Here is a 25,377-nt window from a genome sequence, read left to right on the forward strand (position 1 = left end):
AGATGCGATTTGGGGATGGCACCCCTGCCCGATAGTGGCGCCGGGACTGGGGACGGGGTCGACGAGGAGTGAGACAGGGATCGCATTTGTCGAAGCTTGAGGTTGTTTTTTAACTATGTATTTTTTTTGTAATAATTATGTATGTTTTTGTTTTAACTAAAGTGGTTGCATTTTCTCCGTATTTATGTCGAAAATTTTAATTCCGTAAATTGTTTAATTTGGTGAATTTGTGAATTTTTATTATTGTGGATGTCTGTCGGGATGTCCGCTATTGTGCAATGGGATGTCTTTATGACGTGGCAGTGCCGTGAGATGTCTTTATGAAGTGACAGGAGGTATTTTTGGGAAGTCCGTCGGGATATCCGTCGGGACGCCCGTCCCACGGTGGATGCTCTAATGGTGGCCTTCATAATATGCTGTATTACTGCTTTTGCTCAATTTCACTCAGAATTTTCCAGAATATTATCTGTGGGCCCTCCCTTATATTCCTCTCTATATTCTCCACTTTCCTCTTTCCCTCCCTCCCTCCCTCCCTCCCTCTTCTCGGCCAGATACTTAAGCAGCTTCTCCGCCACCGACGCATTTCTTCTATCTCCTCCATCGCTACAGGTAACAGCTTCTGCCATCCAGATATTTTTTTTACTATTTCTATCCATCTAGTAGCTAGTTTAGATCAGCTGAGGTGGTCCTTTGTTGTTTGCTTATCTTCATTCTTAGATTTGGATTTGTTTATCCGGTTGATTCTCCTTGTTTTGCTTCTCTGCCTGTTTTTGGAGAAGATGAGCTTGCTAGGTTATAATTTTAGCGAATCTGATTGGTCGATTGGTTTCGATTAGGTTTTTTCTCACGGCTGAGAGGAGATTCTGATGGCGTCGAAGAGGATTCTGAAGGAGCTCAAGGATTTGCAGAGAGATCCTCCGACGTCGTGCAGCGCTGGTAAGCTGCTTCAGTATCTGCTGCATGTTTAATTTTAGTAGATTAATCTTTGCTCTTGTGCGAAATGTTTGCTTGCTAGATGTTTCTGTCATCTAATCTGTGCGTATGTGAAAAGTATAGTTAATTATTCCTTTTACCGAATTCATTTTTTTAGTTTAACTATGAGCTTCGGTGTTATTTAGTTTCATGCTTTTCAATGATCTATGTTTGGCTAATGATGCATTTGTTGTCAATTATTTGCCCTTCATCCGTATGTTCTGTTGATATTATATGTACAAGCAGCATATTGTTGTTTTGTTACTAGTATAGTTCATTATTCGTTTTTCCGAATTCAGTGTTATTTAGTTTAATGATTTTTCAATGATCTATGTTTGGCTACTGATGCATTTATTCTCAATTACTTGCCCTTCATCCGTATGTGCTGGTGATATTATATGTACAAGCAGCATATTGTTGTTTCCTTCCTTGATCTCTTAGATATTCTTTGAGTTTGCTATGTCTTCTCCTGGGTGTATGACTTAGATGAATTCCTTGCTGTGATCTGTTGAGTTATTACATATCAACCAGAAATATTCTTATCTTGTGTGCTTAGTTTTCTTGTGGTAGCTCGCATTCTGCCCTCATCGCCTTGATTAACATTTCAATTGATATGCAACCTAACTCTCATTTGCATAATGTGTTATAGGTCCTGTAGCTGAAGACATGTTCCATTGGCAAGCAACAATCATGGGACCTTCTGAGAGTCCATATGCTGGAGGTGTATTTTTAGTTTCAATTCATTTCCCACCTGATTATCCCTTTAAACCTCCAAAGGTATGTTTGCTACTTCTGTTTGTACTTTTCTTTTTGCAACTTGGTCTCTTGAATCTATATTTACTAGTACATGAAAGTAGTTCAAAGGCTAAACACTCATCATACCTGAGTTGTGTTTGGGGTAGCTCCTCTAAAATTGTAGTATCTGGATGCCTTAGTTATTTTCTGGTGTTCTGTTTCCCTGCACTATGTTAGTTTAGTTTCAAAATGCTAGGCGGTACCAGTTGATAAGTTTGGTCTCTGGACAAGAAATTATGCACCAGAGGTTTCTGACAAACAAATTAAACTGGAATGCAACAAAGATTTTAATTTATATTTTCTTTTATTTTGGGCATATCCTCAGAAGTTCATCTTCTTGCTTAGAGTTGCCTCTGGTTGTAAATTCTATAGCTGAGAACACTTTCAGTTTTCTGTTACATACTCGTTTATATTCTTTGAATGATTTCTGCTTGGAAAATTTTCAATGTCTTTCTTTTACTTGTGAAATCTTAATTAGTAATTACTTGTTTGGAATGGTAACTATGTTAGCTGTCTTGTTTTTCTTCTATATATTAGCAAGGTTCTTTGCTTGAAAACCCTTTAGTTGCACTTTTGCATCATCAAGTATTGAGTGGTGATATAAATTTTTCACGTCACTTGCTAATCTCAGAAGGTGATTTCATTGTTGCAGGTTGCATTTAGGACAAAGGTATTCCACCCTAACATCAATAGCAATGGAAGCATTTGCCTTGATATTTTGAAAGAGCAGTGGAGTCCAGCATTGACTATATCTAAGGTATCAAGTGAATCACAAATCACAATCACCCTATTTTTTGGAACCTGCATCTATGGAGTTAATTTTGTAATTAAGAAATTAGTAAGAATAAGAAGCAACTATCACAGTATATAACATTTTTGCCAGTTGCTAGAAATTCAAGAAACCCTATATGAGAAAAGGCACCATTGTTATCTAACCTCATGGAAGATAGAGCCCTGCCAATTGTAACTATGTGGTTGAAGTTCTGAATGTATTATATCTAAATGCTGATATCCGTGGGCAAATATGCATATGTCCAACTTTGTTTTTTTATGTCCCGATGTCTTTCAGCTGATTAAGTCTGAAATATTTATGCCGAGTTCATCTCTTGCCATATAGGAATTGCTCATTATTCGCTTGGCCATCTATTTTGTTATAAATGAACTGTAGGTTTTCTTTTGTTATTTATCATAAATCTTTTGCTAAAGGCTGCTGATACGATCATATCCATATCCCAATTATTTAGTTGCATATTTGATTTACCATATCTTTTCCATATTTGTTTAGATATTTGTTTCTTGTTCATTAAGTTAGTAGCATTATAAATATGAGTTATTGTTATCACTTTATTCATTCAATCAATTAATGAAATTAGTATTTCGTCCAACTTGGCTTGAGTATCAAGTATAATTTTCGTTCCTTATTTGCTGCTCATCGGAGAACGTCCGAGAACCGGCAAATCGTGAGCCTTCCTTCGAGCTTGTCGAAGGATTGATCATCCTATCCGTCCGAGAAGATCGCCATCCGGTCACGTTACGGAGGACGTCCGTAACAACTGGTGCTTTCATTGAGAGTACTCATCCTCCATCTTCGTTCATCTATATTTCCCAAAAAAAAAAAAACAAAAAAAAAAAAACAAAAAAAAAAAAACAATTCAGCCACAGCACTACCATCACAGCCGCATCTAATCCACTCCACCGTACTCATGACGTCAACACACCATGGCCAATATACGTCGGAACTGCCGACGAGGGGGGCGACGCCGGCGCTGCAGATCTGCCCGCCGCGACACCCCAACACCGGCGACTATCGACCGGACCAAAGAGATCAATCCGGGAAGTCTTCTGTCGACCCAATCACTTTAGGGTTTGAAAAGTTGAATGCTCGCTTCGACAACTTGGATCGACGGTTGGACAATTTAGCACGGCAACCGTTCAACCAGGAGCCAAGGCAGACTCGTCGTCGCGACAACTGGGACCCACCATGGACCCGTCGGACCACTGCATATCAGCGTTCTTCATCCTACGAGCTAGATATGTACTCGCCATCACCGCCCAAGCGCCGACCTACCTGTTGGGACCCACCTGTCTATCGAGAGACACCAAGGCAACGCCCCTTCAACGAGGTCTCGGTGTATGATCAGCCGTTGGGCCATGTCCCTAACTCACGTCGGAATCAACCTTACACGGCGCGTGACACAGCGGCGCCGCTGTACACCTTTCCCAGAAGGTATTCCGTTAGAGGGCCCGCGTCTCGGCAGCCTCGTTCAGCAATCATAGCAGAGGAACCGATTAATGCAGAGTTAGATCACTTGTTGGAGGTATGGGACAGGAAGGAAATTCATGTCGATGCCACAGACGACCGAGTGAGCAAATTCCGATCATTATCGCAGCCCGATGAGCCAGTTGTTTCTTCGTCGCACCGGACGCTAGAATACCCTCCATCGAGAAATACTATGGCTTCTCGTGGGCAGTCGGGTTTATACCCCAATGTCTCATTGGCTCCACCGCGACACAGCACCACCGAGTCTATAAATCTTAGGCCGGATTTCCAACCACCTCAGGGAAACCCATCGATCCAGCGACGGCCGCTCGTATTTCAGCAATCGGATCAACCTGCGACTCGCCAGCCTTCATGTTTGGAATCACCTCTGACAACAGCAGAGCAGCATGTCGAGCTGGATCATGCCGAGCTGGAGCATGTCGAGCTGGATCATGCCGAGCTGGAGCATGCCGAGCTGGAGCATGCCGAGCTGGAGCATGCCGAGCTGGAGCATGCCGAGCTGGAGGCGACAACAGCCGAGCAGCACGACGCAGCGCTTCCGGAGCCGAGCAGCACGACGCAATGCGTGAATGACCGAAGTGAAGAATTGATTGTGCCGAAGGTCATCGCTTCATTCCCTGTTGTCAAGTGCAATCCAAATCTATTGTTGAGAATTGTTGGGGCAAGAAAGGAGATAATGCTTACACCGGTTTGTGCATAATTGTTGGTGTCTATGTGGATTTGAGTATCAGTGATGTTACAAGTATGAATCATCGATCAACATCGCTCGATACCGATGCAAGGTTGATCCCTCCGCGCAATGACACGCCATGTTTGAGCATTCTGAGAGGCGTGAACAAGATTTTCATTTTGGCATGGAATTCTGCTGACCACATTGGGTCTCCTTTGTTGATTTTTGCCAAAGGTGATAAAGGGAGATATTTAGTTGTTCGATATCTGTTTGATCCAGGAGGAGATGTCTCGCCAAAGTCGGCTTTCAACTCTCTTTATTGCTTCGTGGTTCCCACCTTGAGGACAAGGTGGATTTCAACCGTGGGGGAGTTGATACGATCATATCCATATCCCAATTATTTAGTTGCATATTTGATTTACCATATCTTTTCCATATTTGTTTAGATATTTGTTTCTTGTTCATTAAGTTAGTAGCATTATAAATATGAGTTATTGTTATCACTTTATTCATTCAATCAATTAATGAAATTAGTATTTCGTCCAACTTGGCTTGAGTATCAAGTATAATTTTCGTTCCTTATTTGCTGCTCATCGGAGAACGTCCGAGAACCGGCAAATCGTGAGCCTTCCTTCGAGCTTGTCGAAGGATTGATCATCCTATCCGTCCGAGAAGATCGCCATCCGGTCACGTTACGGAGGACGTCCGTAACAGCTGCACAGTTTTAGCTTTTCATGGGCATTTGGTGAACTGTTTTATAAAATGCGTGTTTCTTTCTTTTCTATTAACACTGCTTAAGTTTCAACTAGTGGGGCTTTATGTGGGTAACTAGACTTTGAACTTTGGTAGTAGGTATTATCTAGTCTAATAAGGTTTTGATGGTGAAATTGATGGCAGGTCCTGCTGTCTATTTGCTCGTTGTTGACGGATCCAAACCCTGATGATCCTCTTGTTCCGGAAATTGCTCACATGTACAAGACAGACCGGGCAAAATACGAGTCGACTGCTCGCAGCTGGACCCAGAAATATGCCATGGGATGATGCCTTAGTGGGAGACTTGGCGTGTTTTATAGTGTACTTTGAGATTATGCATGTGGATGAAAATCCCAAAGTATCGGTGAGGTGTTTTTCCGTATTATGTCCTGTCGGGTTCGTGCTGGCAGTGTACTGAATTTCTCATTGTGCTTAATTTGAAGTTTGGATACAAGCTCCGAATGTTGTAACCAATATACACGGCTGGAATGAATCTAAATGTATGGTTTTTCGATCTATCAATGAGCAAAACAAGTTGCCAGTGTTGCAACCCATTGTTATATGTTGATTGGTACCCTTGTTTGGCATTAGCATGATTATTGAGATAATGTGTGTTTCATGATTTTTGTGTTTATATAATGAAGAGAATGTAAGTGTTAGATAGTAGAAAAACAAAGTCCGTGAAAGTGGGCTTTCAATTGTTTGGTTGAATCCATACAAGTCTGAAAATGAGTGTTGGTTACCAAAATTGGCCTTGGATTTAAGACAATCATCTTTTGAATGCAAGGTGCTTCACAAATGTTAATCTACTCTGTTTTCTGTTTCTTCAACAAAATTACATAGAAACTAGGTTGGTCGATGCCTTCCTTATACATACACTCTTGGCAATAAAAGCCCCAAATCAAACCTCAGTGAATCAAGACTAAGCTATGCAAAAACTACATTAAGGGTGTGATTGGTAGAATTGATGCGGTTTTAATAAGTTTACAGATATAAGTTTTTCTCATATTGTGGGATAGTGTTTTTCAGATTGTACATTGTTTGGTACAAATTGCCCACATTAAGAAAACTCATTAACGTGTGTTTGGTACAACCCTATCTACAAATTCCCACGTGTAAAATGATAGAAAATGACAATGCTGACCCTAAATTCAATAGTGAAATGCCCATCTGCCCTGGTTCATACTTCATCCGAAAAAAATGGTTTCGCGCCATCCCTTCTCTCGACCGAGGCGAAGTGAAATGGATCAATATAAGCTCCAATATTGCTCGTTACAATCATGGCAACGCATTCTTCTCGTCCTCCTTCATCACCTCCACTAGGCACTCGAGCACCTTGTGCTTCGCCTCCAAATGGGCCTATCTGGAGGAGGGTGTGGAAGATTCAAGTTATCGCATCAAGATCATCTGCATCCGAAGCTTCCCCTCGTATTTCTCTCTCACACACAAATCAAAGATGGCTGGATAGATCAGAAGCCGAGACGGCACCTGCTCCAGTTTTGAAACGATCACCTTCGACCTCCCCCCTTTCACTTCCCTTCGTTCCCCAATGCCCTCGGGACGAGCTCTTGAGCGCACGAGATCCATTCTTCAGCCGAAAAAGAGTTCTCTCCACTACCATCAACCATGATTGCTAGTCAAGGTATCACCAAGCACTGAAACATAGTAAACATTTTTGAAGAATCACACATTTTTTAGTGCAAATTGTTAACCAGATCTTTGTAGGTAGCTTCTCAAATGAGCAAAAAATGTTTTAAAAATGAGGGCATTCAGGTGATGGGTATGTTCTGCTGAATGATACCAGCTGAGGAAGGGACCACAAGAAGAGACAAGCGGAACCAAGCATCAAACAAGGACACAAAATGGAAGTCAAGCACTTCAAACAAAAACCAAATAGTTGTGGCACCACCAAGGATTCCTACTGATACTCTTTTCTCCCTCCACACCATTACATCGGCATCTGAACATCCAATACATCACATTCTAATTCATAATCACCTTAACACCATTTACGCATACAAACAAATCCTCATCTCAATCAACATTCCTGAATCAATTACTATTCCATATAAATCATTCTAATTAGGCTACGATAACGTTTTCCCCAAAATTTGCACCAACGAAATACGAAATCCCTATCATCATCTAACATCTAGAATTTTACAAAAAACTTGCCGCCTTGATTTTCGCTCTGAGATCTCCACTCTTCCGCCTCCGCACCGTCTCCTCCACCATCATCTTCCGACTCTATGAATGAGGGCCTTCAGGTGATGGGTATGTTCTTGTAGAGGTGGAAAACTGGGAGGGCAATTTGGGCATAAACCTCCAAAACACGAAGTCGGAGAAGAGGAGAAAAATTAATACCTCAAAATTTCTGGTATAATGAATTGCAAGAATCGCCGATTTTAATGTCAATATCACCGAGATCCGGAAATTTGGTGTCGGGTTCACCGAGAAAATCGCCTGCTACCAAATGGTGGAGAAGATGGGATAATGACCACTTTTATGGGCTTAGGGACAATCTACCACCTAGGAACCAACTGAGTTAAGCCCGTGCGTGCACTTTTATGGGCTTTTATGTGGTATTATGAGTTTATAAGGGCTACCAATTATGCCCCAAGTATAACTCCCGTGCTCCTCCTCAACTTAGAGCATCCACAATCGTGCTCTTGCCAGCAAGCACGGTTATGAGCTCGGCGTCACTATTCCTGCCTGCTCTCTGGCAAGAGCACAACACCCACAGCTGTGCTCTTCCGCAAGGACGAGCACAATTCAATTTAAAATTCAATTAAACAAAAACATTTCCATAATATTAAAATTCATTAAAAAATCACAATAAATATTACAAATTACAAATAAAATAAAAAAGACATAATTAAAATCCTAAAAATTAAAAATTACATAATTAGACTCCTAAAAATGAAAAATTACATAATTAAAAGCTAAAAATACCCCGTGGACGACTACTCATCCGGCGGCACTACCCCCAATTGTCTTTGGAGACCCAATATCATGGCCTCGTGCGATCGAAGTTGCGAGGGGGTCATAGTGGACCGGACATTGTTATGGTGTAGGAGTGGAAGAAAGATTGAGAGTGGATATGGGAGAATGAAGATGAGAATGGATATGAGAGAGAATTTTTGGGTGTGAAAGTGGGGGTATTTTTTTTTCATCATACATAGGAGTTCGAGATACATTCGGCAAGCGAACTAGCCCAACACAGCCCCTCGTGGCTCGAATACTTAGCTTCCCTCCGACGGGTTCGGCCCGTGAACTAGCCAATGTCCGGCTCGTAGACTAGCCTCCCTCCGACGAGTCCAGGCTCGAAAGCTTGCCAAGCCCCAAGGAAACAACCTTGAACAGGCCCACATGGAAATTAATCCCCCAGTCTCGCCATCCAGGAGTCGAACTCAAGACCTCCAGGATAACGCCATATCCGCCCCCATGACCAACTGCGCCAATGGGCTTGGATGTGAAAGTGGGGGTATTTATAGATGAAAATGTAAATTTTGGGGGAAAAAAATAAAAAAAATTAAAAGTGGTAAAAAACGGTAATAAACGGATATTTTTTTTTGGGAAGTGAAAAAATTTTTATCGATTTTTTTAATTAAAAGCCGATTTTTAATAAAAAAATTCAAAGGCAACGGCTATGTCGTTGCCCAATCGCGTGCCGCCACGTCGCCTGCTCGCTGGCACGGACGTGCTCTTCGCAGCGAGCAACGCCGTACCAGCGGCACGGACGGACGAACACCGTTCGTCCACCGCTGCGCATGCTCTTAAGCCCAAAGAAAATAGCAAGTAAAAAGGAATTGGAACTTTAGAGCATCCACAGCGGCGAACAATTGCTCGTCTGTCCGTCCGTGGCAGCGACGCGGCACCGCTGTCCGCCGCTGCGCTCTTGCCGCTGGCACGGGGCTGCTCGATGCATCGAGTACGTCCGTGCCAGCGAGCAGGCGACGTGGCACGTTCTGATTGGCCAACGGCATATCCGTTGGAAAATTATTTTTTTAAAAAAAAATCGAAAATAATACCAAAAAATAAAAAAAATATATTTTCATAATCCCAAAAAAATGGCCGTTTTTTGCCCGTTTTTCTGTATTTTTTTGAATTTTTTCCCCAAAATCATCTATAAATACACACATTCATTATCCATTTTTCACATCAAATCATATCTCATTCATATTTTTCATACAACTTATCTACACATTCATCTCTCACTCAAAACCTCAAATGGGTTTCACATCTCATTGCGGAAGCGGAGCGCGAAGAACAAGAATACTACGAACAACATCGTGCCGCTTATGAAGCATATGTCGCAGCGAATACCCCCGCCGCTCGTCCTCAACCAACTAGATCAACTCGCCGCTACATCCATCGTGACCGGGAGGGAGCCCACGAAAGGCTCGTTGCCAACTATTTTTCCGACCAGCCGCGGTTTCCGGAAGATTACTTTAGGCGTTGTTTTCCCATGTCAAAGCGCTTGTTCATGCGTATTGTCAACACATTGTCCGCCTGTGTTGAATACTTCCAAACAGGTCCAGATGCAGCCGGTCGGCAAAGTCTCTCGGCGTTGCAGAAGTGTACGTGTGCCATCCGACAACTCGCTACTGGGCAAACGGCCGACCTCTTCGACGAGTATTTGCATGTCGGTGAGTCCACTGGAATCCTTTGTCTTAAAAATTTTTGTGTGGCCGTTCGTTCAGCTTTCGGTGATGAATTCCTTCGGGCACCCACCACCGATGATTGCCAACGGTTGCTTCGTCTTCACGAAACAGTCCATGGCTTTCCCGGTATGCTTGCCAGCAATGACTGCATGCATTGGAGGTGGAAGAATTGCCCAACTGCTTGGAGAGGGCCCAACACTTACTACCGCCTATGGATTTAAGATGCATATTTCGGTGTTGCCGGATCCAACAACGACTTGAACGTGCTCTATTCTTCACCCCTCTTCAATGATGTGTTGAATGGTGTAGCACCGGCGATCGACTTCACCGTCAACAGAAATGTATACCACATGGGTTACTATCTCGCCGATGGTATCTACCCAAGGTGGTCGACTTTCGTGAAGACGCTCAGCAATACGCAAGACCCGAGACGGGTTCTTTTTGCGCAGCGTCAAGAGTCCGCACGGAAAGACGTCGAAAGAGCCTTTGGGGTCCTTCAAGCCCGATTCAACATTGTGAAGGCCCCGTGTCAGCTGTGGTACGTGAAAAATATCGCCGACATCATGTACACGTGTATTATCTTACACAACAGATTATAGCCGACGAAGGACCGAGGGCGGCTAGCTTTTACGACGAGGATGAAGCCGGAAGCTCAAGTGCGAGGTCTCCCCCACGACGAGGTGTGCATGCGACGGTGGGTGAGAGGATCGAAACAAGACACACAATGCGCGATACCCGAACCCACGTTGAGCTACAAGAAGACCTAATCAAACACATGTGGGCGAAATTCGGCCACGAGTAGTGAGTTTTTTAATTTTATGAATTTAATTATGTAATTTTTAATTTTTAGAAGTTTAATTATGTAATTTTTAATTTTTAGGAGTTTAATTATGTAATTTTTAATTTTTAGGAGTTTAATTATGTAATTTTTAATTTTTAGGATTTTAATTATGTAATTTTTATTTTTTAGGAGTTTAATTATGTAATTTTTAATTTTTAGGATTTTAATTATGTAATTTTTATTTTTTAGGATTTTAATTATGTCATTTTTAATTTTTAATGTATTTTGTAATATTATTCCGGATATTTTTAATGCAATTTAATTTTGTGGAAATATTTTTATTTAAATTGGATAATGGAATGGTGAAGCAATGGAAGAGCACGAATGTGGGTGTGGGTGTTGTGCTCTTGCCTAAGAGCAGACAGAAAAAGTGAGGTCGAGCCCACATCCGTGCTCGTTGGCAAGAGCACGGATGTGGATGCTCTTAGCTTCGGGTCATCGCTCGGCCTACGACAGTAGCGTGTTCGGACCAGCAACCACTGGTCGTGAGGTGTCCAAGCAACGGTGACTTCCTCAGTGTCTATGCGTTGGGAGAAAGACCCGTGACTCGGGACGACGCTAGTGGGCTGAGCCTCTGAATAACAGCGGAGGATTTCTGCTGAGAGGGAGAGAAAAGGGGAGGAGGCGTGGGCCGGTAGCACTGCGGAGGGACTAGTGCGACGGTGCAAAAACCGCCCTAAATGGTAGAAGGAACAACAACAATCAATTTCCGACTCCTGATTCATTGAGATATTCACAATTAAGCGAAACAAGAAGACTCGAGTTTGGCTGCAGCTATAATATGTCTCACTTCATCAGCCTTTCAAGCATTATCAATGTTTTTGGTTTCGAAGAGGGGTGTAAGAAGGTAGCAGCAGCAACACGAGCATACTCAAGGGGGCGCTAAGAGCATCCACAATGCTAAAAGCAGCATTGGTATCGGCCATAAGTGCATCCGGGGCTGCATATATGTTCTTCACATCTTCAAACACACTCCATGTAGGAGTTTCTATGCAGTAACTCATCTGTATACAAATATTGTACTGTCAATAAGCCATGATTCTACTATTTGATTTGACATTTACACTAAAATGAGTTTGGTTGGGAAAACATGTGAAAAGGCTTACGTGGACCCAGTTAGTTATACATTGTTTGGAAACATTGCTTGTTTTTTTAGAAGGCCCAGTGAAGATAAGGTGGCCCGCGAGGAACTCTACCCAACGCAAGAGGTGGTTTAGTTAGTGAGCGTGAAATAAACTGTTTACATTGAAAATCAGAACTTCTGCCCTTTTACCTTCTCTCTCTCACTATATCCCCTCGGAGAAATGAATCCCATCGCCGAAGAGAAAATCTGTAGAAAGGTCAGTAAATCTAATAATCTAATAACTTTATGGTTGCACAATCCACTTTCGATCTCGAAGATCTTCACCGTCGGTAGATAGTTTTTGTTGGCAACATTTGTTTTCATTGACTCGCAATTTCACAGCTCACGCGAAGTTATTTAATTTGGGAAAGTTGTCTATTAGGTGCGAATTTTGGAGGATTATTCCACAACTTGATTATGTTATTCGCTCTTATTTGTACCTAAATTGAATCCATACAATTGAATAGCAATTATCACAATTTAATTGCACATTCATCCCCACTACCAGCCAATTTATTCCACCAGATTAAATTCCAACGGTATTTATATGCTAATCACTACTCCACAATCGCATCACCTCCATAGTTCACAAATCTCTCAAATGTCCAAGGAGAACCGAAAGTGCAAAGTTGGGGAGATAATGAGGAAGTTTGAGGGAAAGAACTTAGGTTTAGATGGGAGTTTGGGGGGCTGTACGGGCAGCAACTATGGCGATGGCAGCTCAACAGCGACGGCTCCTAAGCAAACTGCAATGCTGCCCACCGCGAGACTATGTTACCGATCCACGAACTGGCAGCGCGGGGCAGCTAACGAACGGCTGCCGGAGACGATGCCAACTGCACCGTGACAGCAGCGGCGCTACATTCTGTCCGAGCGGCTGGTGGCGCTGAGATCGCGGCTGTGCTCCTGCAGCAACGGCGACGGAGACAGCAGCCATGACTGAGGCGGCGCTGCTTGCGTGGTGCGGCAGCGGTGGCTGGACTGAGGCGAGACCAGTTGCGGGAAGCCCCAGCGAGGTCTCGGAGCAGCAAAACTGCTCGGTTGACAGGGGCGGATAATAGCGCTGAACGACGACGATGGCGGTTAGGGGCTGGTCTCGATGAAGCGCAGGAGCAGCGGCGCGGTCCAAGGAGGACAGAGAAGTCTCCCAAGGTGTGTAATCAATGACGGCGTCGTGAAATAGATGGCTAGGAGGCCACTGCAACTTCAGCAACGGAGCGCCGGCAATTGGAAGCTGACGACGTTGAATACACAAGAGTAAGGGTTGAGTTTTAGCTCTCTGATTTTGGATTTCACGATAGAGAGAAAGTGATGAGAAGGTTGGACCAAATAAATCTTGGAATTAAATTCGGGCTTTGAGGATTAATTAGTTAGGCTGAAAATAAATGTTGAAGGTGTTATGTACGGACGGAGGGCACGAATGGCCGGCCGGCGTCGCCCGCGACGCCTCGGGCGGCCACAAAATAAAAAGGGCTATCTCAACGAGTTAAGGTCGGAGCGAGAAATTAAAGTTAAGGAATTTTAAGCGAACGAGGTAGGCTTTCTATTAAATAAGAAAATATCTTTTAAGTATCCTATCAGTTATTTAAATTCGCAGTATGTTTTGTCTTGCCTTGTTTTATTTTGAGCATTGCCTATCTGCTTGTATAGAAAGGGATTGACTCTACTAGACCAGTTTAAAGTAATCGAATTCGGGTTTAAGTGTGGGGTAAGCCCATACTTAAGCTAGTGTACACCAGGGACCGCGCGCCATCTTTCGAGTTGGCCGGTCATTGTGACCGTGGAATGTGGCCACATTCCCAGCACCAGGAAAAGATTCAGATATTGTAATTGTTCCAGGAAAAATAGATCGCGATCACAGTTTTTACAGAGAAAAGATTTTAGTGTTCTCGGGCATTTTAAATAAAACCCCGAGCTCACTCAGTGATGGCTTGACAAAACCAGTTTTATGAAAAAAATATTTGGCGTTTGTCTACTGAGTATATATCAAATACTCAGCTCTGCATGTGTTTTCCCTATGTGCAGGTTGAGCGGTGATGACGATGGCGGTGTTGAGCAGAGACGACATATGTTCTTTCATAGTGATTTGGATGCATCGTATCTCCATACATGATGATATTCGCTCTTGGATGCTTCCGCTAAAATAGTATTTCTTTGAGTTTATGTAATTGTCGAGATGATACTCTGATTTTATTCACGTTATTTCTACGATTTCGAGCCAAGTCCAATTATACAGTTGTTTTTCCCCTTCTTCCCCGCTTCTTTAATCTCCACTAGTTGCGATCAACCGTTCTTTCTATCCTTAGAAAGGGCGGGCGTGACACTGTTCTAATCAATGCTTTGAAATCTGTGTTGTGCTTGTGCATACGCATGGACCGGGTACCGAAAAAGTGGAAGGAGATTGAAAATTTCTTGATTGTCGTTGAAGATTTGTTCCGTCACCAGCAGCAACAATGTTTTATTTTACTGGCTGAGTATTTTAGTCGGAGGAGGGCTAGTGATGAGGGTGAGGAGACAACCATGGTTACTGTCCAAGATTCCGGAGTAAATTCGACATATTCGACATATGGATAGGATCGTTCCTCTAACTAACACGGACTGTGTGAACAACCTCCGAATGGATCGTAACTATTGGGGACGACTGCACTGGATTCTACGTGAGTGCATGGGTCTGGTCGATCAGAAATATGTCAGCATTGAGGAACAAGTGTGTTGAGCCTCATCGCTCATCACAAAAAGAATCGGGTTGTTGGGTTTGATTTTATGCGATCCAGCCAGACTGTTTCGCGATATATTCATGGGGTGTTTAGAGGGATGATTGGACTTCACGAAGTTTTGATGGCTAAACCCACGCATGTGGACGACAGATGTGATGATCCCCGTTGGAATTGGTTCAAGGTAGTCTCAACAACAATGTTACTGAACATATTTGCCACAAATAAATGTATGAACTAAGTGTAAACCCACTTGGCTATTTCTACTAAGGTTGTCTAGGAGCATTGGATGAGACATATATGAACGTCTGTGTGAGTGTTGGGGATGCACCATGGTATAGAACACGAAAGGGCCACACTGCTACGAATACTTTGGCAATCTGTGATCGGTTTCTATGATTTGTCTACGTCGTTACAGGGTCGGAGGGATCAACTGGTGAATCTCATGTTCTACGCAATGCTGTCATGGGAAGTTGACAGTCTAAGAATCCCTAATGGTAAGAGAGCTTTGTTGCAATGCGGTCACAGTGCTTAAAAATTGAAGTAAATGCAAAATATGGTCTTGCTAGTCATGCTGTCAGCCTCTAACAATTGTTGTGTATTTCTATTTTTTTACATGAATACTTTATGAAGTAGCACTTGCATATATTTTGTATGAACCGATTTTTGTTAGTAACTATTATATCTCATCTTTGTAAGTGCAAGATCTCATTACTTGTGTGATAATGGATATGCAAACATAGAAGGATTTCTCACACCATTTAAGGGTGTGCGGTATCACTTGAAGGAGTGGGACCTGCTGCACAAAAGCCCCAAAATCCTCTAGAAATGTTTAACATGAAGCACACCATTGCACGGAATATCATCGAACATGCTTTTTCGCTATTGAAGATGAGATGGGGAATATTACGTAGTGCCCGCTTCTACCCGATCACAACACAGATGCGCCTAATAATGACATGCTTCATTCTGCATAATTTCATTGGGAGTCAAATGCAAGTTGATCCTGTGGAGCTTCACGACCTTGATGATGCAAATGAGGACATTTCAGCCGGTGCAGAAAGAGATGGCGTTCAGTACGTGGAATAATGTATAGCTTGAAAAATAGTTTATGACATTTCCGACTTGTTTAATTTGTTTTAGCTTCAAACTATTAGTATCTGGGCTGCTTAAGTGCTTTAATTTTATTAGTTTTATTATTGACTTTGATGAACCATGATCATAATTTTGTTCCCTAAATTATTATTATTTGGTTCTTAAGTAGTTAAGATTGTGTTGACCGCTTAACTCTCTGAACTGAAAATTCTCAGCATGTAACCGCTTAGAGAAATTATTATGTCACGATCTATATGAAAATGCAAAACTATACAATCAAAACGCCTTTTCAAAGAATAAAACAAATAAAATGAGGCAATGGAATGCAAAATAAAGTGTTGGAACAGACCTAGTGTCTGGATGAACTGAGGCTTTGAGGAGATAGTTAGTGGCCCACTTGATGGCCTCCTTAGCGTGTTGGAGCTCTCCCTTCATTAGGCCTCCAAATTCGATGACACTCCATGAGAGCATCATCGTAGTGAAGGCCATGGGAAATCCGAATTTCACGTTGTCCCCTGCATCATGGTATTCTCCCACCAAATCAACATGCAATGCCATTTTAGGCCTTCAACTACGGAAACAAAGCCTAACTACTTACTAGAAACCTCAAAACTAGGAAAAGTGCAGGATTCCAAACATGTTGATACAGAAATGAGAGCGTATCAGTGGGAAAATCGCGAGATGTCATTTGGCCAACTGATCCGAGAGATATGGGGGATTGAGAACACCGAATCAAGGAGGTAGGAGAGCATAAGTCGGCAGTCTCATTTAGTTGGGAGTTTCTTGGGGAAATATTTCAGCAGGTTGAGTGAGCAACATCGAGCATCTCTCGTGCTTGATTTCAAAGAGTGACAGCCTTTACTTTATCACATGTTATTTCAAAAAATTTCACCTGCATAGTATGTTTCTTGAAATCACTCTAAACCTTTTCGACCCTTAATCTTCGATGTAACCTTATAGACTCTTAACAAATTTCTAGATATTAGTTTTCAAATCAAACTTCAAATATCTCGATTTAAACCATAATGCAAGAAAAAAAATGCAAACTTGGCGCATTCCACCATAAGCAGAGCCTAAAACAAGCAAATCTAGTCCAAAGATTGTATTTTAAAAGAGAGAGAAGGGCCATCTAAGAGGGTTTAGGGTTTAAGCAAGAAAGAGAAACATATGTGCATTGCAGCACCATCTGAGAGGCCATAATCTTTCCTCCAAGTGATTCTCTGAGTGGGAGGGAGCTTTCCTGATCTCTGGCCCTCGAAAAACATGATGGATTTGGTGAGGGCGTCTCTGTAGTTGTGGCTGTAGTTGAGGGCGGAGGGGCTGCCGCGTTTTGCATTGCAGAAGAGCAGCAGAGACAAGAGTAGAAGAAGACAAAGAAGTGGAGAAGTCATGTAGAAATGGAGAAGGCAAAGGGATGAAAGAATAGGGAGGGAAGAGAAGATATACTGTGGCAGCTGAAGAGACGTGAAGAATAGGGAAAATAAACTATATTATTGGGAAGCCTGCTGAAGAGATGGTTCATATTACTACTTCATACTAATATGGTGTGTATTGAGCTGTCTATATGCATTAAGGCTCGAACGAAACCCTTAAACGCAGATTACCAACCCCAACGTACTCAAACTTGCAAACCATCCCGACGTACAAACCATTATCCCAGACAAATCGAGGTCATCCTTTGTGGGTTCGGACCCTGTGATGACGTGTGTTTATACGCAGCTGTCATGCAACTCCATTCACCTCTAAGATCAAGTCTGTAGTGGGACATAAACACATCGCGTTGTGCCTCCAGAAGGAGATTGGTATGTTCTATGCCATGTAAATGATGTGATGAGCTTAAACATGCAATTATAGACTCTCAAACACAATTTCAACATAACGCTAACTACTACGAGATGACATACCAAACTGATATGGAGGTGCTATTTCGCTATCGTGAAGAAATTAGGTCTATGATAGCCCTCTACGTCGACCACTTGTGGCAAAGCCTCCGCCTGAGTGATGTCTTCCTCGACCAGATCATCAACCTCAGTCATCTCACTGAAACCATACATCGACCCACTTTCCACAATGGTTGCATGTTCGTCTATGGAAAGTGTAATGCTAGGCAGGTCATGTGCTCTTATTAAATGAAAGACATACAAAAACAAATAGGTGGCTAACCTATGAAGTGACGGAATGGAATCGATGGTGGGATAGACTCGCGCTTGACTTTGAACACTCATCCCTCTCATACTAGAAGCTAAGCAAATCACCATCTTGGAAACAAGAATAATGGGCGAACTACCCCCACCCCATCCAAAAGCATGACCCCTGCGGCGTGGTTTCTATTTTCGCCGCCCATCGAGAACGGTTGAGCATTCCAAGCTTGCAATCAGTCGGTAAATCGGAGCCGTAGTAAGTCATCCACCAACCCAGAATGTACTGCAACATATGCTCAAGAATTAACATCGAACTCATAAGGGAAGGAGATAATTTCATACAATGTGAGTATGTCTTACCAGCTCATTCATGTGGACTTCCTCTGAATAGTGGGTGTGAAATGGAGGTTTATACTCCACAGTTGCTTCGTCATCACTGTTCACACAAAAAAACTAGAATTTAGGTTATGATCTAAGGATGAGACATGTGCATGAATGTATTTGGAACTCTGTATTGAAAGAGCATTTGAAGGACCTAGCTTATTATCACTTAGAAATCTCCTCCTTCCATGCTTCACAACGGGAGTTTCAGTGTAGTATAGAAAGAGTGAGTTCTTGGTTTACTTGTATGGGTGGATGAGTTGCACACCACTTGGTTTAGATAAAGGTGGTAATCATCACATTTCGGTCGAGTTAATTGGTATTTGTGGGAGGTGGATGAAATAGTGAAGCCTCATTTATATAGCCCATTGTTTGTGTGGTTATTGGTATTTTGTAGAGTTAAAAAAGGATCTCAATTGCTCAACAAAATCTTAGTTGCCGTAATCACCTTCACCTCTAATCACTTTAATTCCAAGTTGTGGTTATGGGAAGAAGTGAATTTAATATTCAACCTTACTATTCAACCTTACTTTGTGCATTACATTGTAAAATGAGATGTTAGATGGTGATGATGTGTATGCGATGTTAGAAGAATATGGAATTAATTACTTTGTGTACCTCTAACCACTTTAATTCCAGTATGCCTTATATTACTGGCCAAAGCTACGGAGGATTTAAATGGATGTTGGTTTTGATGGTGTGTATGAGATGTTAGACGAATATGATATAAATTAAGCTTGACGTTTCATAACTCGGATGAGCTTGCTCCTCCTTGGCAATATTATGTTAGACTAATATGGTGTGTATTGTGCTGTCTATATGCAAAGCTATAACCATAATAACACACTTCATACATATAAGATGAATGGTGGACCAAAGCCACACTAATAAAAAAATACATCCATCTCGTTGTCCATAGTTCTATTCGTCTTACATACATGCCATACCAAAATAGTAACACCTAGGGGTTTATGTCAAATGCTTAAACCTACAGCCACACACAAAAGATGGATATTTGGCGATGTGATAATAACCTTTGGTAGCCCATTAAACCATGTCGTCCAAAGGGTGTACGTTCACTTACCATTTTTTTCCTCAAGGATATGCATGAGGTAGTCTGCCTTCTCATCATCGTCGCACCCCATAAAAGCCTCTTGGGCTCCTTCACATGCCGCTCGCAAGCAAGGACGGATCTAGGAATTCTTAGCAAGAGGGGCAAAAATATACATGGAGAAATTTTAAAAATTAAAGAAGGGGCAATTAGTGGAAGATTAATACTCCCTCCGTCCCGGACTACTCGCACATTTCCTTTTCGGCACGGAGATTAAGGAATGAGTGTATAGCAAAGTTAACAATTGCGGCTGTAGGTGATAATTTTTACTAAAAATGGAAAGAGTGCAAATAACTTAGGACGCCCAGAAAGGAAATAAGTGCAAGTAGTCCGGGACGGAGGGAGTACAAAAATATCTATAATTGGTTATACATATATAAAGAATAAAATATGAGCAGGGGCATTTGCCCCATCTAGCTTAATGCTAGATCCGTCCCTGCTCGCAAGAAATTTTACTTCCTATCCAAACCTAAGACGGTGTGTAGCAGTTTTGAAATCTCAGTTCGCTTAGCACTTAGGTCGAAGTCGTACCCCATACGGGTTTATAAAGTATCGAGGCGCTGGTTTGTGTCATCCTTCATCTTTGACATCGCCTCCAAGATAGACTCCAATGCAGCCCCTGACTTTATTTCTCAGTTATATTTGTTTGAGGCACTTTGGCTTTTGTAAGAGCTTTCACATCCAGTATTGAGTCTTTCTTCGATCTCCTCTTGGGTGTATATGACAAAGAGGAATAGGGCATACTAATTTTTTAACTCAGTGCAATCAAACAATTCCTGAATCAACCTCTTTGTAAACCAAAACAAGTTTCAACATAACTTCAAATTAACAGACAAATGTGCACAACAATATGTAGAAGAACTAGATAAATGGGGCAGAGTTAACCTTCACGATTTGGACCCATTGTTCGTCGTTGCATTCTATCTTCCAATCGTCGTCTGAGTTGAACACAAAGCCGCTAAGGTTAAGCATCAAAGTCAATGAATTGTAGCATTTCTTCCAAGTGTTGGTCTTGAAAAAAATATGAGGTTGGGCTCTCATAGTTGTAGTTAGGATTTCTCGCTTCACAAATTCTTCAACATGAGTGAGGTAACCGGCTCGGAAGCCATTATTGGACTTCTAGTGGTTAGTCACAAGGTCCTTCAGTGCTAGTATGAGGACTTCCTCCTCACGTGGGGACCAAGAGCGCCATGACCTGTCAGCCTTCACTCAACCAAAACGGCCACGAAACCACCACCTGAATAGTGACGACATGCACATCAACAACTTATCCACATGCTACATGGTAATTGCAGGACATATACTAACCATTCGGGTTGTGACTTTTCTCTTCTGACATTCTTTTAGAGTCAAACATTGTTCACACCACCAAATTGGATTCAAATTACAGTTTCTCCAGAAAAAACAAAAATTGTAATACCTTGTATCTTTTTAAAAACAAAAATATTATATTTTTGTAATTTTTAAAAGTATTTTGATTTTTTTTATTTGCCAATTGATTAATTATTATAGGTTTTGAACTAATGTGTTTGATTGCCAAATATTTTACAAGTTGTCCTACATAGACCGAGAATGTGCCCTAATGAAATAAGGTTTAAGTGTTTATATTTGATTTATTGGTGAAATTAGTAATCATAATAACTTGAAAGGAAATTAGAAAATAAAGAATTTGATCAATGCCTTTTATTTTATTCTCGTGTGTGTTAATTATATATTTAAATAATATAATTGTGTGTATTATTTCTAGATGAAAAAAAAATGAGAATCTAAATCCTATTCCTAAACACACACACTAGCATCTAGAAGACTCTACACACACTCAACACCTTAAATACACATACCAACTCACACACTCATAACACAAACCTCACACACACTAAACACTCTACCCTGCTGATAATGCTCGTTTCATGCATTGGTTTGTGGATGAATTTACGTGCTTGTTGGGGAGATAATGCACAAATTTTGAGTTTAAGTGTGCAGGTTGTTGCTAGGTCCAGTAAATCGTGTAGATTTACCGAGCAGACGTAGATTAAGCAGAAATAGAGTGAAAATGTCGAAAAGCCGCCTAATTGACCAATGGAATTATCAGAAGGAGCAGACAGTGCAAGGAGTGAGACAAAGGAGAGAGAACTCGAAGACACCCTTATTTTAAGTGTACAAATGTCAAATTATGAAGGGCATACCCTAGGGATTTGAGCCTCAAGCCTCCTTATATAGTTTATATTATAGTTTGCAGTTTACAGGAAAGATGCAGTTTGCATTTTAAACTATCATCTTTATATTATTGAATCATACTATCTTAATGACTCATCCTAAAATGATACAGTAATAAATAACTTAATGGTGTATATAGTCTTAAAACGAAAAATTAATGTTGATCATCATCAATAATGATTTTGTTCCAAATAAAAAGAAAATGATGTTGTCTTAATTAATAAAATATTGTATCAAATTGAAAATGATATTGATCTTTCATAATAATATTATCATTACAATAAATATTTTCGTAAAGCTGATATATTATTGAATTATGTGAATTTATATCTTGATTCATATAATTTTCTAATCAATATTTTAAATTATAAGTATCAAATAATATACAATTAACTGGATTAAATATCATTTATGTCTCGAATATTTTTAAAAGATTTTCTTTTAGGAAGTGAAAGATTTTGGAAGAGTCTCATAATTCAGTTTTTGGACTATAAATATGACACATGGTAGCCTATAATCCACATAATTCTACATTTTTTCCATTACATTCTTCTTGCTTATCATCAATATTGTTGTTTGTAACATGAAGTCTGTTTATGTTTTATGATTGTTTTCGTGGTTTGTGTATTAAAAATGTCTATTTCTTAATAAATCCATATGTATTGTTTTGCTACCCTAAATTCACCCATCACCTTTAATTGTCCATCGCTAGTATTTGATTTTTAGGCTATTCTTTTTGTCGTTGACGATGATTTTGATCTTTTTGTTTCTTTACTTCCTTCGTGCCAAGAAAGATGACTCATTTCTTGAACGGCACAAGATTTTATGCAATTCTATTTTATATATTAGGTGGAAAGAATATAGTATAAAGTAAAAAAGATGGAATAAATCAAGAATAAAATGATTTCTATTTTTAGTAATAGATCATCTTGAATGCGACAAACTAAAAATGAAAATGAGTCATCTTTTTTCGGTGGGTAAAAGAGTATATATTTATACATTATTTTTTATGCCGTATATCAAGATTTTCATCACCTCACTTTCTAGATAAATACTTTTTAAAGTAACAAAATTTAAATTTGATATTATTGTGAATAGATGGTAAAAAAAGTATATAAAAGGAGCAAAGAAATAAATCTGCACTAATCTAGCCATGTTAGGCTCTTTAGCCATTGTTGTATTACATGCTCCTTTATCCTTATCTTGCTAATAACTTTGTCTGTTAAATCTTACTCCATTCATCTTCTAAAGTTCTAATAGCAACATTCTTTATCACACGAATTTTTAATAAAATTAAGCAAATTGTATTTTTTTAATTGAAAAAATTCGCATCAAGGTAAATAGTTAAGTTGCATGTTTTTAATGTATGCAATATTAATTTATTATTTATATTTTATTATTAATTTGTATGTATAACGTCATAGTGATAATAATTAAATTTTAAAGATTTAAAAAATATGAAACTACCAATTTTTTATAATCTTAACTAATAAAAAATATGTGTACAGTATTGCAATGAAATAAACAAATAAAATTATAATTTATATTTTCACTATTTTGCTAATAGTCACTTTTTATGTAACATCAAGTTAATGTGTTACTGTATTATTTATGAATTTACTAAATATATAATTAGTTTGTACAAGGTGAATTGTTATTATATATATATATATATATATATATATTTATCTTAGTTTTCAAAATTCAGACTAAAAATAAATGAATGATAAAAATAAATAAATTAATGTTCCGTGACATTTAAATATCAGACTTAAAATTTAAAAGTATTTTAATTCTGTGAAAGTATGAATTAACCGTTGAGTTATAACTGCAGGAGCAAATTTACGTTGCAATAATTTAATATTGCACTGGTGAGACACTTCCTAGTCGAGATTCATTTCATTGCAATATAGTGACCCTATACACTAAAAACCCAAACCTTGAAACCTAAATCCTAAACCCTTAACTTTAAAATATACTCATCATGACCAACAAATAAGCTAAATATCAATAAAATTCTTCCTCCGCCCAGTTCAATTTTACTTTGTTGATCACGTATTCTATTTTGGGGTTTTAGATCTGGATTTGATATATACTTTATTGTTTAATGAAAGATATATGCAATGGTGCATGATTGACATGTGCAAAACCAAGTTAAAATATCATATGTTTAAACTCATTTAATAAAGTTATTAATAAAGAAAATTCTATACGTAGATACATAAATTTTATGTTTAATATAAATATTGTATAGTATATTTTTGATTTTTTATATTTCACAACAAATTGGATTAAATTAGTGAATTAAATTATAACAATGGTGGGACATTTAAACTCAAAATATGATTTTGATATATGTTGAATTTAAGTATTTACACATTAAAAAAATATTATTTTTTAGTATTTTAAAAATTTATTCCTATCAAAGGAAGATCCTGCCTTGTTAATATTTTTGAGAATTTTGTATGCATGTTTATAATGATAGATTGAAATTAAAGTCTAGGAGAAAAAATTGAATCTTTATTTCATTACACTTCTAAATCTATTTGGAGATTTTGTTTATAAGACCAATTATTACTACTATTGGTCTAAATAGCCAAAATAATCAATAAGTACCTTCATTTTATCATTAACCACGATTATGGGATAAAATTATGAATATATGTAATCAAAATAATCCATAAAAATATATTAAAAGATACCTAAAGATCAACATCATCGTCAACAACAAATATAATATGATACTTGATAACATGCAAACCAAAATATAAAATTGAATAGAGTGATGGACGAATTACCGATAGCAAAAAATAATGAACAATCGAGAAACCAATTAGTAAATGAACAAATCAAGAAACCAATTAGTAAATGAACAAATCAAGAAACCAATTATTATTACTATTGGTCTAAACACTAAAAAATAATTAATAGGAAATACCTTTATTTGACCTTTCCATAACCATTAGCAACAATTTTGTGATGAGACCTCGAATATATATCATCAAAATAATCTATAAAATATTAAAAATATCAAACATTCAAAAATCACCATCAGCAATAAATATAATAACATAATAATCAAAATATAAAAATGCTTAAAATGATACGCGAAATAAGAAAAGCAAAAAATTACTACATATTGGATGGATAAATAGATAATTCCTTTAAAATGAGGTCTTCGCTAAAAATGCCACTATACAATACTCTTTTTCTTTATTTGGTGCCTTTTCTCAAACCTCCCGAGGCATACACACACATATATATATAGTGTTTACAACTTTGAATCTTGAAAAAAACATAAATGACAATATAATGATAATAATGGAAAATAGAATGCACCCTCCTCCACTTCTTGTAACAGTCAAAAACTGTAAATTTTTATATTCATAATGATGAATTTGCCACCCCACCTTCTCATGCAGTAAAGATTGAAAATTTAATACTATAAAATTGTTAATATTCGTATCAACTTATTACTACGGTGAATTATTATTAGCTTTGATATAGTAAATAAAATTGTAACGGTAGTAACTTATTACATTTGAACTATATAATAGTTTTTATTCTTAAATGTCTAGATTATAATATTTAAATTATATATTTAAGCTTAAATGATAAT

At 39.3% G+C, this 25,377-nt stretch overlaps 1 protein-coding gene and 2 long non-coding RNA genes across 3 annotated transcripts; 2 read left to right on the plus strand and 1 right to left on the minus strand.

The window, feature by feature from the left end:
• The first annotated feature begins 494 nt into the window (after positions 1-494).
• Positions 495-6,033, plus strand: LOC121791444 (ubiquitin-conjugating enzyme E2-17 kDa-like). The gene is made up of 5 exons (XM_042189401.1): positions 495-609; positions 837-936; positions 1,622-1,749; positions 2,420-2,524; positions 5,616-6,033. Exons 2-5 carry the CDS (start codon positions 867-869, stop codon positions 5,757-5,759), a joined length of 447 nt encoding a protein of 148 aa, XP_042045335.1. The 5' UTR covers positions 495-609; positions 837-866; the 3' UTR covers positions 5,760-6,033.
• Positions 6,034-6,401: 368 nt separating this feature from the next.
• On the minus strand, positions 6,402-8,016 carry LOC121762803. Its single transcript, XR_006042285.1, has 2 exons — positions 7,836-8,016; positions 6,402-7,769 (listed from the first exon to the last, which is right to left on the minus strand). It is a non-coding gene; the product is annotated as an uncharacterized LOC121762803 (long non-coding RNA).
• Positions 8,017-12,179: 4,163 nt separating this feature from the next.
• LOC121791453 lies at positions 12,180-16,026 on the plus strand. Its single transcript, XR_006048569.1, has 2 exons — positions 12,180-12,316; positions 14,125-16,026. It is a non-coding gene; the product is annotated as an uncharacterized LOC121791453 (long non-coding RNA).
• The last annotated feature ends 9,351 nt before the right edge of the window (positions 16,027-25,377 follow it).

The sequence above is a fragment of the Salvia splendens genome, chromosome 2, assembly GCF_004379255.2.
Source record: "Salvia splendens isolate huo1 chromosome 2, SspV2, whole genome shotgun sequence".
NCBI lineage: Eukaryota > Viridiplantae > Streptophyta > Magnoliopsida > Lamiales > Lamiaceae > Salvia > Salvia splendens.